The sequence below is a fragment of the Carassius gibelio genome, chromosome B21 (genome assembly GCF_023724105.1).
Source record: "Carassius gibelio isolate Cgi1373 ecotype wild population from Czech Republic chromosome B21, carGib1.2-hapl.c, whole genome shotgun sequence".
In the NCBI taxonomy this organism is placed as follows: Eukaryota; Metazoa; Chordata; class Actinopteri; order Cypriniformes; family Cyprinidae; genus Carassius; species Carassius gibelio.
Genome location: NC_068416.1, coordinates 21,995,287 through 22,010,569, shown reverse-complemented (window position 1 = coordinate 22,010,569; position 15,283 = coordinate 21,995,287). Strand labels below are relative to the sequence as shown.

The window sequence follows — 15,283 nt, the reverse complement described above, 5'->3', positions numbered from 1 at the left end:
ATCCCACTGTCATTTGACGAAATGAGAAATTCTCATAAGAGTTACTAGTCAGTAAGATGCATTTCTAGTCAGAGCTGTTTTCCACAATATTCATGAGTCATTGAATTTTCTGCATATATTAACAAAAAAAAAAAATTCCACAGGGGGTGTAGCATGATTTTTTTTTTTTATGTGTCCCCTCACTTTCCTATTCCCCTGCTTTTCCAATATACACCGCATATATGCTTTGATACTTCAAGCTCGATCTGGGAGCATCGGTATATGCAATGGGATTCAACCAAACATTGCTCCAGGGCTATTGGGTCTAATTTGATCTATAGTGTTGTAAGGAAAGTTTCAGAGAGGCGCCCGTGTGTGTGCTTGTAAACCCTCCACCTTTGAAGTGGTTTCGGAGTACATCAGTTGTGCCACAAATCCATAAAAAGAGAGAAAGAGATAAAAACAACTTGTAAAAGGCTTGTATAGACATACAGCAGGAAACGGGACAAGCATTATGCTGCTTTATTCTACACTGTGCTTTATTACTGGGCTTAAGCGGAAACGCGTCATTCAGTAAAATTACAAAAGAGAGTCCAGGGACCAGAGAAACGTGGAGTTGAGAACAGGGCAGAAGCTGCGGCAGCACTCCGACTGCTAATACAGCTCAATCTCATTGTGATAGGCTTGGCAAAAATCCACAGATACCACCCAGCACGCTCAACTGTGCTCAAAATGTCTGAAAATCTTTTTTTTTTTACCCCATTTTACTGCATTGTTTCTGTAAGTTCGGACTTTTCCTCATGAGTTGAAGACCGTTAGTGCTAATGAAGAATGGCTATAAAACCAGAGTTGCTGAGAGTCTGATGGATTAGTGCAGTTTTTCTTCCTTTTTTTTTTTTTCAGCGTTTGAAAAAGCAGTGAAGCAAATCGGAGTTCTGACAGATGCATGGAATCGCAGAACAGAAGAAAACAGCAGACAGTTCTAAGAGGTGCAGCAAAAACTTTTGACACCAGTCCTTCAAGAGTTCTACATTCTCCATAAAGGATTACCCTGATTCTGCCAGTTGCATTGTTCCATTGTGTCTCACAATACAAAAACATGTCAAAAATATATTTTTAAAAAAGCATAATTGAAATGACAAAATGATATTCGGTGCTGTTACATTAAACAACATAAAAATTACAACCGTTGAAATGATAAAAGTACATATATTAGCATTTTAAACTGAAAAAAATAATTTAACAAATGACATTTGAAAAATTAACAAGTTAATACATAAATAGGCAATTTACTAAACAGTTTTGAAAGTAACAATGTTCGGATCAAATCTGGCTCTTCTTATGTTCCACAATTAAATACCTTACAACCATACTGCATCTCTAAAGACTAGAGTTTACCTGCTTTACTTCAGTGTTTCATTTTTTTGTCTTTAAATTTTCTTAGTCATCCAGTAGGCCTACTCCTAGATAGAAGTAAAAGACTATAAAATATGCAAACTTATATACAGAGGAACAGAGCAAAAGAGAGAGAGATAGAGACATTTACAGTATATTCAGTAGATCATGTATATACTTGTATATATTTATAATAAAATGTCTGTTCTGTCTTGTCGGTTTTGTCAACTCTACATTTCCAGTTTGCTATGTAAACAGTTGCAGCTGAAACAGGAAGGAAGATGATGAAAAAGACCGAAAGGGAGAGAAAGACAGGTGATACTGAAATCCAACAGACTGAATGCATATCCTTGCAAAAGATCCTTGAATACCTGAATGATCATGTGTCGGAAAGATCTAGAAGGCAAAATACAACATTCTCGGAACCCTTCTGAAGACGCGTCGATTCAGAACTGAATTCCCTTTCGAAATGAGGTGAACTAACTACTGCTCCCCCCACCCCACTGTACAGACGCTTTACTCCTTGGTAAAGCCAATTAACAAGCTCTGGAATTATCATATATTTACAATAGTGCCATCTTTTATAATATGTCAGTTGCAAACCATAATTAAAAATCGCTAAAGTCCTTAATCTGCGACAAGAATTTCAAATACTGGCGTTCCATCCTCAACACCCGCGCGCGGGAAAACTCCTCTCGAATCAGTCTGAACGCTGAAGCAGCACATGTAAACACGCAATGTGATGCGGATTCTGACAATTGTGCAAAACGTACATAATGCCCACTTCATTGTAACCGTAAGCAAAACGTCGAGTGGGTGTAAATCGGTAAATGGCGGTGGCAAGCTGCACAGGTTTGTCATGTTTGTCAACAGATATTTGAAGGCTTAGCTGTTAGCTGTAGCTATAGTACTTTTATTTTTGTTTCTTTTTATTTATTTTTTATTTGTAAAGAAGAAGAGTGTTTCTGTTGTTTTGACATCATAATAATAATGAATGGCTGCTAGCGGTGTCGTAGCACAGTGCTGCCAGGTGCACGGACGCACTGCTGACGATTTGACGGCGCATGCGCGAACAAGGCGATCGAGGTTAGAAAAACCGCCAGGCGTTCGTTTTTAAAGCCAGCGCTCGGATCGAATGAAAACGTTGTTTGTTTGCGAATGTTTGCAGAGGCGGGAGGCAGATATGTCCGCATTCTGTTCTATTTCATAATGATCCTGATTCTCTTTAAACTCTCTTACGAGAGGAGGCCTTTTTGCATTTGTAAGTAGTATATACACATATATACACAAACGGAATTCGTTTTCCTACCCTTGTGTGTGTGTTTGTTGGCGGATAAGGAATATCGGATATCGGATATCGGATCGAGAGGAATGCCTGCAGATTGCAGCTGCCGATTTGAGATTATTCCCAGTGGTAAAAGTCCAAAGCAGACAGGTGGTTTCGAACTCCAGCTTAAATCTAAAAAAAAAAAAAAATTACAGCTCTACATATTGAATAGCCGGTTTCTATACACACATAGAAAATATATGCATATAAATACATATATGAGTTTTGGGATTAATATCGTATGTATCCATATATATGCTGTACAGGTGCATAAATATGAATACATATTGCTTGAACGTCTGCTATACACATATTGTATGTACGGTATATATAAACAGGATTGTTTATCTCAAACCTCTTTAAGATGGTCTCTTAACTACAAGGTCAGGACATATTTAGAAAAGGTAAGGCTGCATTATGGAACAACCCTTCCCATGCACCCTTTCTCTCACCACAGAGAAAAACTAGAAGAGAAATAAAAATAAATATTCTTCATTTTGAGCAGTAATTGTAAACTAGCGAAGTGAGCGGCCTCAACGGGCCATCGGAAATAGTTCTGCCAGTATTCAAAAGCATATCAGCAATCTATATGTATGCATTTATGCATATAGTCATATATGGTCTTTTTATACATATACTGTGTCCTCTTCTTCTTTTTTTTTTTTTTTTTTTTGCTTTTTTTAAATTTTTTTTTATACAACTCTTAAACCGATTGGCACAGCAAGAGATGCAGTGGTCCAATTATGTTACATGTACGAGTCTTTTTTCTTCTTCTTTTTTTTCTGTTTCATTTGTGATAAAAAGGTTTGGTCATTTGGTCCCTACACAACTAAGGAATGACAGGTAAGTCTCCCAGCGGACGGAGGCTGCGGTTTGTGGCAGCCATTGCCCCTGGAAACGGACAGGCACTCCAAGAAAAAAGTTGGCCATCCCGAATTGAAGCAAGTTCTTGCCCTCCAAAAAGTTCTGTCTTTCAAGTTTTTGTTCTTTTTTTATCCATTTTGTTGGTTTCTAAAACAGCTCTTTAAAAAGTTTTCCCAAAGATGTTCAATATTACATGATTCCCATCTAAAAGTCTATCTTCGTTTTAAAAAGTGTTTTTTCCATACTACTTATTCATAGATTCAAAGCCTTTTGAGGGCTTGGATTGTTTTTCTTTTTCTTTTTCTTTTTAAATATATATATTTTTTGTGTTGGTCTTCAGTAGTGTGTCCTGTGGTCCTGTAAAATAAGGGCTCGGGGGTTCGGAGAAGGGAGTACGGTATGGTCCAGTAACACCGTGGCTCCCCTGAGTTAAACACTGAAGTCCAGAAAGGTCCATTGAGCCTGGTGGTGGTGGTGGTGGTATATCACGCGGCTACGTCCTCCACATGTCCCGCTTCAGTTCTACTGTATCCCCAGCCCCGATGATCTTGGTCTGTTGTGTTTTCAAATACATTTGGCATGTTATCAACATGTGTTCCAGCTCTACAAAACCTAGGAAGGAAACACAAAAAGAACGAAAGCATTTAAAGGTATGAAATGAAAATTCATCCCATCTAGTCAGCATGTGATTTTAATTTGTTAATTCCTTTGTTTGACATTGTAATGTTTAATCACACTGTCATAACTGGATCTCCTGGTGAAAACATTACACTTGTCTGGTGATGTGCTGTTTCATTGTGACTTTAAAGACCACTTGTGGCTTTTAATCCATGCTTTTTAGCTTAGTCCATCTGTTGCTGGTGTATTAAACATTTGACAAACATTTTTACATTCTTTTTTTACAATGTTTTAAATTATAATAATAATTATAATAATTAAAAAATTATTGTTAAATGATAGCTACTATACATAATGTTTTATTAATTATTGCTTATTTTAATTATTAATACAAATAATTATAATATTATTCACATAATTCTATAATATACAGTTTTTTTCCTCTTCTGGGAAATTAGGCAATAAATAAAAATTATTTGTATTAATCAAGCTATTCAACAAAACCACACACACAGACATACATGCATGCATTCATACATAAATACACATACACACACACACACACAGATATATATATGTGTGTGTGTGTGTGTGTGTGTGTATGTGTGTGTGTGTGTGTGTGTGTGTGTGTAATTTATTTTGGTATGTCACCAAAGATATATGTAGAGTTCATTTGCAAAAACAGAGAACTCTTTTTAATAGTTTTCTAAAATCATGTTTTTTTAATTGTGTATTCCTATTAATCTCAAACTTCACTTGGGTTATTTTGATTAGGTAAAACAAAACAAAAAAAAAAACAGCTAACTAACACAATAAACATAACATAATAAAAAACATCATTTTTGAAAATTATTATTTTTGAAAGTTGTCTGTTTTGCAAATAAACTTAATATATATATTAATACAAATACATCTTTAGTCTTACATTTAGACTGTCTGAAGTTTAGATTTTTTATATTGTTATAATGATGTTTAGCTATATTTTGCTGTAAAACAACAGAAATACTGATAAGCAAAATGATTTTTGCAGTGTATCTAGAAAAGGGTTTAATGTATGAGGTCAGTGCTGAGATGTGCAGGAGCCGTACTGTGGGAGATGCCTCACTAGCTGTGTAAGTAGGTAATAACCTGGCCCAGTTAAAAGGCATCAGCAGGGTAAATTAATGACACGCATTGATTTTCCATCTTCATTTAGATGAGGATATGTGAGATGATCTGAGATACATGGAAATGACTAATCTTTCTCCCTCCGTCACAGCCCTTCCCCCGACTAAAGAAGGAAGGAGTCCTATTTAATATCATATTCTGTCAACATGAAACAGCACAAGCCATTCTAGGCAAATAGTCACATAGTATGTGTGTATATTTGTATCTTTTGGCTCCAAGGTGATATGGCTAACCTATCGTTCCCTGTGCGCAGCGGCGGCCTTCACCCCCAGGGTCAGGGGTGGCTGGGGGGAGGGACGGGGCTAATATGGGCGGTTGGCATCCTTTGGCCTCTTCAGCTGCACTTTGAGTCTCTTCATGCCAATCTGAAAGCCGTTCATGGACTGGATGGCGGCCTGAGCGCTGCCTGGGTTATCAAAGCTCACAAATCCTGAAGAACGAAGGGAGAAAGATGGAGACAGAGAGAGGACGACAGGTTAGCACCAGATGGATGAGAAGGTAATGCGATGGACAGATGGACGTTAGATAGGATTGTGGGAAGATGGAGTGAGAAATGAGGCCAGAAATGAGTTTATGACAAAGAATGAGGTGAGCGTGAAATGAAGGGAGGGAGGGTATCAAACAAGTTTACTTTACTCATCGTGACACATATTTAACACATTTTTAACATCCAACATATATGCACAAATTCAATCAATACAGTACAACAGCATACATTTTATACACAATAATCAGAAGCACAGAGAACATGCACAACCTAATACACAATATCCAGTCGCTCCTAGCATTAGCTTGAGGCAGTTAGCCAGAACGCCTTTTTAATGATGTGCAGAGAACAGAAAACTGCAAATAATTAACCTGCTAATTTTCAGATAGTCTAATGTCTTAAAATTTGTACTGTGCGAGCAACTGCACTGGGAAGCACAAATAGTGACGCTACTAATTTAACTACATTTTTAGTAGAGTAAAAATAGTTTAGCTGTTGTCAACTTAGTATAGTTTTTCCAGTCATAAGCTGTTGTTAAAAATGTCTCTGCTGCTGGTACTAAAGTTAAAAAAATTTAATTATTTATAGTAATTATTATTTTTAACAAATACATAATTGAATATATGAGCTACAAATAATGTCGCTACGTAACTACATTTTCAAAACAGCATAGTTTTCCCAATCATAAGCTGGTTTTTAATAACCACATGAAATTGTTGATGTATTTCCTATTTAAAAAGAAATTCGTAGAAAGGTTCGTAGAAAGTGCGATAGCTTTTTAAAACTGTCATTTTGATTTTATGGGGGTTCGTTTGTAATTTGTAGTGTAGCTACTTCATTAAAAAGTTAGCCTGAATTACTACAAAAATGCATTATTTATTATTGTTTACAATTTATATCGTTTTGTAGTTATTCTGGTAAACAAAACCTGTTCTTCAAATCTTAGCAAATGACAGCCGAATTCTGCAATTTAACACACAAACATTTCAACGCAAATGATTTGCTCTCATTTTCTCATCTATTTTCTCCCTCTCTCTCGGCTGTTCTGTCTTGAGGTATTGTGCTCATTTCAGCTGGCTCAGCATTTTAAATCATCACGTCTGAGTCTCTGAAACACCTCCCGCTAACTGCGTTTATATTAAGTTGAAATCGAATAGCGTTGTGTTTGTTCATGCATGGGATGCCTCTGATAAGTCAAGGAGCCAGTGAAGCTGCAGATAGCGCTAATTAAAATATAGAGGTTCACATCAGTCACGAGCAGGACACGTGAACACGCTTCTGCGGTTTCCCCCTACAGCCTGGTGCCCATAAAGATGCTACACTACATCCTCTTCTTTTTTCCTTTAATTTCCCATTCATTCTTTTATCCTGTCTCAAGCCAGGTGAACACTGTGTGGTTTTTTTTGTCCTGTCCTGTTGCATCTCAGACTGGAAGATGAAACATTTTAGGTGTAAAATATGCATATTATCTACGACTTTGACCAAGTCTCCAGGGTTTGCTCTGACTTTGGCATTTACACGAAACCGAAGTAATAACATAAATCCAAACTTAAAACCCCCAAACTTCACAAATTGATTTGCAACTTTAGTTTTTTTTGATAGTCTGTTTACAATGATAATATATCATAAGATATTTAATTGGCACAAGCTCACATCCACGTTTTAGAGGACCGTTATTGCTTTTCAGACACCGGAAAACATGCTATGATTCATTGTAAAAGTTGCTTACCGATGAACGTGTTATATAAAAAGTGATCTAAAACTTAATTTAGCCCGACAAACGTTTTGTAGCAAAAACCACACAGTGCGCACCCGGCTTCAATCGAAAGCGTCGCTGTGGTAGAGAAATGAGGTAAAAATGTTAATAGTGTGAGTAGGAATGAGAATAATCTTCACAGGTGTCTTATCATTTTTACCCACCAAAGCATTTACTTTGGTTTGTCGCCCGATCCACAAACACTTTGGAGGAGATGACATTACCGAAAGGCAGGAACATCTGCATCAGCTCGCCGTCCCCAAACTCCTGAGGGAGGTGATAAATAAACAGGTTACAGCCCTCCGGCCCTGGAGACAGAGAAAGAGAGAGAAAGACAAGAAGGATTGTGGGATAAAGAAGATTAGAGAGGCGGTTAGACGGGAGAGGAAGAGAGCAGATAGCACAGAAAGAATAGGTGGAAATGAGAGGAATAAAAAGAGATGGAGGGCAAAACAAAGACACAACTGGTGAAATTAGACTTGGCTTGCCGGAGTAGAAACTTTATTGAACAGTTCCCCTGGAATCTGAAAGTAGCAATTCTCTCCTTAAGTTGTATAGATGAATTAACCGTACAAATAAATACTCAGCGGTGACACTTCCAGGTTCTTCAGGCACTCCTGAAAAGATTTGTTTTAGATTAGTGCTTGCCCAAAGAGTGCTGTATAGGCGAAACCAGTTTACAATAAGTTACTGGAGATTGGGGATTCTTCACATTTCTATATGGAGAAAGGACAAACATCTCGGTTGAAATGATTATAGTTCACGGATAATGGTCATTATGATCTCCTCTGCTGAATGACCTTGAGCTTTTTCATCAAATCACGGCACTTACTCCAATTGCAAAGGCTTTTTTTTTTCTTGGGACTTATATAAGGCCCATCATGCAACACAGCCCACAATCCAATGGAAATGACGGCAGCATAGACACTAGCAATACTAATAAAATGTAACTGGCATTGTATTTATTTTGTATGCTTTTTGTAGTATATTACTTTACTTTTATATGCATCATTTGTCAAGCTTGTTGAAACCAACAACTACAGTAACAAAAAATTATATACTAAATAAATATAAACTGGTTTTGTCCATTACTCAAATGGAACCTTTGTACATCAATTTCTAATAAACCAACATTATAACATTAAATGCATAACAGATCTTGAGAATCACAAAAGGCAAACTTTCTCTATATCTGCATTCCCCGTTAACTAATCATGCACATGGGGTGCTGAGATTTGCATAGCAGTCATCTTTTTTGTAAAGCAAGAGTACAGTAACTTTCATCCGGAGCATCAAATTGTTTGGTTTGTTGGTGATCTTTCAGTATAGTTTACAATAGCAGCCACTGGAGGGAGACGTACCCAAAATCTTGCGTTTAATGTTTTACAAAGTAAACCAAGAACACCAAATTTAATTTAAAGGATCATTCTAAGTTATTTCCTTAATGTCTGTTGATCTCTGACAGGCCGTCAATCTTGTAAGGGTTTGTTGAACTCTTCACTGCTTTCATTTGGAGTCTACAGTATTTAGTATCAGATCGAAAAAAAATTGTCTGTGGTAATCAATAGCTGTTTATTTTTATTTTAAGGGTATAATAACAGGTGTCTGTTTGAATAAATTATAAAAAGCAGCCATTACTTCAGTTTTCAGTATCCTTCAGTAATCATTCTATCAATTTGCTGCTTAAGAAACATTTATTATTCTTATCAATGCTATTATTAATGAAGACAGTTGAAGAATATTTGTATGAATATATATATATGTATTTTTTTTTTACATTGCATAAAAAGTTCAAAAGAACAGAAATCTTTTGTAACATTGTAAATGTCTTTACTGTCACTTTTGATAAATTTAAAGCATCCTTTCTAAATCTTACTAACCATTAACTTTTAAATGCCAGCGTAACTGCTGCATACAGCACAATCGATGTATAAAAGCAAAATTTTTATAGGACATCAATGAAAAGACAATTTATGGAAATGTCACACAGAGTGCCCGATCTGAATCCTTCACTCTTACAGGTGACCTATCTGGATGCGACAGACTCACCTTCTCTCTGTTGCTGAGGGATGATGGGAGGCGGCTGGGGAAAGGCCTGGCTGATCTGTCCATATGCAGCGGGGAAGGCTGCTGAGACACACATACACACACACGCGCCAATGTGTCAGATAACACACACACACACACACAATTCACACCTCTTATTCCAGCACACGTAGACACAGCACATGCACTTTTTATTAACTCGGAACCAGGAGAGTGACAAACAGCCTCCTTTTGAGTGACAGACCTGCATATTGTTGGACTCCGGCATAGGCCTGCTGTAGGGGGTCTGCTGCAGTGGGACTCTGAGCTGCGGAAAGAGAGAGACGAGAGCATTACAGACACAGCCGGGGTCACTGAGTGCGTTTGAGTGTGTTCGGGCAGAGCTGTGCGCCAGGAATGAGCTTACCTCACTTCCCTCCCCCTCACCGTTCACCCCCAAACAATTAAGCCGTGGCGCTCGCACTGGGCCCTGCCAAGCTTCCCCGCTGCCCGAGAGTTGGAAAGACAGCCGGAGAGTGTACGGAGAACAATATAGATCTATGGCTCTACACGGCACATCAATCAGCTGAGAGCTTTCAAAGTAATAAAGCCAATTCAGGCCCAGCCCGCAACGCTCTGTTCTAAACACCGATACACACTTAACGCTGCTAAAACACTAACACGATAAACACGGCAGCATCCACACTCAGGATTGGGTGTTTGGAGCTCATTTGAGGAACATTTAACTTAAATGCTGGGAGAATTCAGCCCAATATGAACATCCGGTCATAATTTACTCACCCTCATGTTATTCCAAACCTGTATGCACATAAGAGAAAACGAAGGTGGCCTAGATTTTCAGTGAATTACACTGGAAATTACAATGCCTTTCTGCAATACTTGGTCACAGATGTCATATTTCCTAATATTTGTTATAGAATTGCCATGGATGATGTATCAGACTGCTTACCTGAGGAACTGAAAGCAATGCAGCTTTCAAATATCTTGTATTACACCTTGAACTCTCGTTTTGTTTTAAATGTAATTAGTGCCATCATTTTAGTTATCAATGGTATTGATCATGAAAATGACTTTAGAGAACTTCAGTATTAATATTAATATAATGTTACAGTGTTGGTCTTGTTAGGCAGATCTTTTTGAACACAAATTTTAAGATAATATAGTTAAAATGTTAAAATAATTTATAATGTTATATAGACATTATTATACTATTCCGTAAACAATAATGTTAATATATGTATTGTAATGTTAGTGTATATAAATGACAACTATGTAAATGTCATGATTCAGTTAGTGAAAAACAGTACACAAAAAATGCATTAATTATTTGTACATTTCAATGTAAGCAAGACTTAACATTGATTTGATTGTATTTTAATTTTTTTTCCAAAACTCTGTGAAGAAAAAAACTAATGTAGCAAATTGGAGTATATATATATATATATGTGTGTGTGTGTGTGTGTGTGTGTGTGTATTAATATACATATAATAAAAATAAATGTTAATTATTTGTTGGATGCAAAGAAGATGTTAACTGAGCTGAATAATGGCAACACTGCCTACTGTAGACCAGCATATAAATCTATACAATTTAGACATTTTGCAAACTGAAACTGTTATTGAACTTAACTGAATCAATACTGAACTGACTTGAGTTGAACACTATTGTCTTCTGTAGAGCTGCTTATAGCAAATATTTGTCTCATAACTGATCAATTCTGCAACGACAGCACCTTTTTTACTGTGAAGCTTTGACACGATCTGTATTGTATAACATGACTTGACTCGGTTCAATGATGGTTGTTGTGTATCCTAATGGACACTGTTAAGTACAGGGCTGCTAAACAAAAGCCTATAGGATTGAACTCCAGAAGGTGTGAGCATAACCCCTTGCCCTTGAGCTTTAAATAAAAGCATCTGCCAAATACAATGCATGCACATATAACTATAGCCACACTACAACAACAACGATATCACTCTACAAAGCTGACGACACCAAACAAACACAAAGAAACTACTCACGTCTTTCTCGTCACTCGCTCTGTCTACCATATAATATATACATAAACATACACACACAGACACACACACACACAGTAAAACAGCATTGCACGACACTAACGTCTGAGGGAGTTCTATACCTTCTGAGAGAGACGACAGGAAGCAGCTTCCCTGAACCCCAAAACAACTTCTCTGTGCCACGCCCAGGCCGCCCTTCTCCGAGTCTTCCCTAAACACCACTTCCTGCAAAACTGGGATACAGGCATTTGCTTTTCTTTGTGGCACTGGATGTGAAAACCACTTGATAACACACACAGACTCGCACTGTGACAGCTAACAGCCAACCTCTGGCATTTCCAAACACGGAAACATGTTTAATCCCATGCTTTAGTGTTTAATAAAAGACTGCTGACTCAAATAGAAGATCACTTATATTCTTAAACACACAAGTAAACAGTGCACAATATACAATGCTTTATGTACAAACCACATTTGATTGTACTGCAAGAAATACTGACATTTATTGTCAAAATAGGATGACAACATTCATATGTTACTGTCTATTATAAGAGTATATTATTAGTCCTGTATATTACTGTTAAAAAAGTAACCATAAAGTTTTTAGATAGATTTTAAGGTTCAAATCTGCCATGTTTCTGCTGTGTATCTGTGAATGAGAGCGTGAAGTACCTGGGTAAGGATGGATTCCATTGGTAAACATGGCCTCCGCTGGGGCCTGGCCATTGGCCTGAGGAGGAGGCAGCCCTGTGAAACCGTTGACACTAATTGGAGATGGAATGCTGGTCACCGTGGGAGCCGTGATGCCAGGGGGTGTGCTTCCACCTGGGGGCGGGGCCAAGGAGAAGAGCGCATATTTGGAATATTCCTAATATTTACCTACTGGATTTGATGGCCTTTTTTGATGGCCTATTTTTTCTAAATTAACATCATTCTTTAGTAAAAAGCAATGCCTAAACAAAAAATTTTCTCTAAATTGGCTTTTGCATTTTACATTTACATTTTAAATAAAAGCAAACAAACAAAAAACTACTTACATTTACATCTTACAATTACCATTTTAATTTCTCTTATTATATATTAAATGAATACAAATAAATACAAAATAACACTACAGTAAGGTCTCATTAGTTAATATTTGTTAATGCCCTAAATAACCAATACATAAGCAATACATTTACTACAGTATTTATTCGTTTTATTAACGTTAATGATTAATAAATATACATGTTCGTTATTCATGTAAGTTCAGTTCTATTTAATAATGAAAGATACAACTTTTGATTTTAAAATAATGTATTTTAAGTATCACTCTTAGCTAATGTAGGTACCAATGTTAATTTTATTAACTATTAAATGCATATTGTGTGTGTGTGTGTGTATGTATGTATATATATATATATATATATATATATATATATATATATATATATATACACACCTATAACAGGTGCAAACATGGTTCTTTAACAGGCTTCTACACAATTAACAATTAAGTATAAATATTAAAATAAATAATGAAGCAATTCATTATTAATAATAAAAGGTTTATAGGTCATGTTCTTATAAACCATCTATGAGATGGGGTGGTAGGGGGAGCAAAAATGATAGCCATGAATAATTAAAAGACTTTAAAGCTGAAACCCCTACTGTCTGGGAATGTCTGCATATGTGTGTGTGTGTTTCCTCACCTGATGTTGGGGTCATGGGAGCCCCTGGGAGGCCGTTGATGGTGGCCATGTGTTGCATCTGTGCGGCAGCAAAAGCTGCCATAGGGCTGAGATATCCTCCCTGACCCACTGATGCCATCAGCGCTGCCTGCTGCTGAACCTGATGGCCCACACACACACACCACTTCAAATATACGCATATAATACCATGCCAAGACAACATAATCACATAATGCATGGAGCACTGTGTATAATCAAGACTTTAGAGTCGACAGATTTTTCCACTGAGACGGTGCAGTTTTGTTGGGGATAGTGCGTAATGAGAGAGTGAGAGAGCTCTTGCCTGTGCATAGGCACCGTACGCTCCAAACTGCAGGGCCATCGGATTGAAGATGCCCATCTGACCGGCCATCTGCTGCATGCGTCGAATGGTCCGTTCCTTATCTGTGTCTGCAAACTTCACCACCAGGCTGGAAGAAGCGCCCTGAAACACACACACACACACACACAAAATGAGGATCCTTTGTGCTAATGATACAAAAGTGCATGATCACATGTGCTGGCACTCACAGGCATGGTTTGGCTGCCGTGTAAAGCACTAATAGCGGCCTGAGCTTCTGCATGAGTGGAATACTTCACAAACGCACAACCTGAAGAGAGAGAGGGGAAAAAACTGTCAAAAACACTCTCTTTGACATTTATAGACATTTCTAGGCCTCCACATCTTATTTTTTTGAGTTTCAGCAAAATGAAAAAAAGTAAAAAAAAGAAAATGCTGAGAGAACACAGGTAAGATGACCCTCTAACTGGCCCCTGGGACAAGAAGCCATGAATTATTTTTTATAATATATATTATATTATGTATAATCAGCAAACTTCAATCATTTTAGACAAACAGACTGAAGCCAATAACCTTTGCTGTTTCCATCAGGACCTCTGAGGATGGTGCACTCCTCAATGCTCCCGAAGGACTCAAAAAGGCGCCGCACGTCGTCCTCACATTGCTGCTTATTCAGCATGCCAACGAAAAGTTTTCTGTCTTCTGAAACAAACACAGAGAAGTTGTTACAGACTAGTACACAGGACAACAACATCTGTCTGCTGTCTTGTGTTACTGCTCATTTCATCCACACCGCCTCTTTTTTTTCTCGGTCTACTATATTTTATATGCTGTTTGCATTTTCCTCACTATTTGCAAAAATCGAGTGTTTTATTATTAAAGACGACTGAATCCGATAATAATGCTCAAAATAAACAAGCATGCGGTCGATGAGAACCTAAAATTAAAAGTCACCATTGCTACAGTGCAAACAAACTAATTCAAATGAACAGAAGCTCTTTAAACACATTCACTCATGCTTTTTAGCCACCTAATATACAATTATCTGTGTCTAAATCCAGAAAAGCATGAAAAAAAAGCCTGTCGGTGCTACTGTATAATGAAATGAGTTTATGAGCGAGATATCTGTGGAGAACCTTTCGCCTAGTCTATTCTGCCACCTCAGGAGTCCTTGTTTATTGTTTGTGCGTTTATTTATCAGATTATGTAGACATTATTGAATTACACATCAGCGTGAGAGGAACAAAAGCGCTATTGTTTCAGGGTTTTATTAGGCTGTAATTGCAGTGTCAATGCGGCATGTTTTAAACTCAAGACAAGGCACGGAGTAAAAAAAAAAAGGCACATATTTATAGGACACCAAGGGAATTGGACTGGATATGACAGTGTGTAAACATGCACACACACATTTATCTTACCATCTAAATGGTGACATACCCTGGAAATCTATTGTTTTAATAAACTATACTATAAATATAAGACTTACTCATAACAATTGTGTGTAAATTGTTATAGGGAAACGTGCTTTAAACAACTGAACATTCTGTTTGATAATGAAGCTCAGTTTGCGCAGGTAAACTTGTGCATGTGTAATGTATAATGTGTGTGTGTATGA

General features: G+C 37.3%; 1 protein-coding gene across 12 annotated transcripts in view; it reads right to left on the bottom strand.

Moving 5' to 3' along the window:
• Window positions 1-486: 486 nt before the first annotated feature.
• The window catches only part of celf4 (CUGBP, Elav-like family member 4), an 85,215-nt gene continuing 70,418 nt past the window's right edge, over window positions 487-15,283 (bottom strand). The window contains exons 4-14 of one of the 12 annotated variants that reach the window (XM_052587930.1): window positions 14,242-14,370; window positions 13,899-13,978; window positions 13,672-13,812; window positions 13,350-13,488; window positions 12,331-12,483; window positions 11,781-11,891; window positions 9,884-9,946; window positions 9,643-9,723; window positions 7,758-7,901; window positions 5,584-5,780; window positions 487-4,177 (exon numbers count right to left, since the gene is read on the bottom strand). In XM_052587930.1, coding sequence (XP_052443890.1) covers window positions 5,653-5,780; window positions 7,758-7,901; window positions 9,643-9,723; window positions 9,884-9,946; window positions 11,781-11,891; window positions 12,331-12,483; window positions 13,350-13,488; window positions 13,672-13,812; window positions 13,899-13,978; window positions 14,242-14,370 — 1,169 coding nt within the window. In that variant the 3' untranslated portion in view covers window positions 487-4,177; window positions 5,584-5,652. Of the gene's footprint in view, window positions 4,178-5,583; window positions 5,781-7,757; window positions 7,902-9,642; window positions 9,724-9,883; window positions 9,947-11,780; window positions 11,892-12,330; window positions 12,484-13,349; window positions 13,489-13,671; window positions 13,813-13,898; window positions 13,979-14,241; window positions 14,371-15,283 lie in introns of those variants that run through there. The other 11 variants (XM_052587933.1, XM_052587931.1, XM_052587932.1 and 8 more) reach the window with 11 other exon arrangements.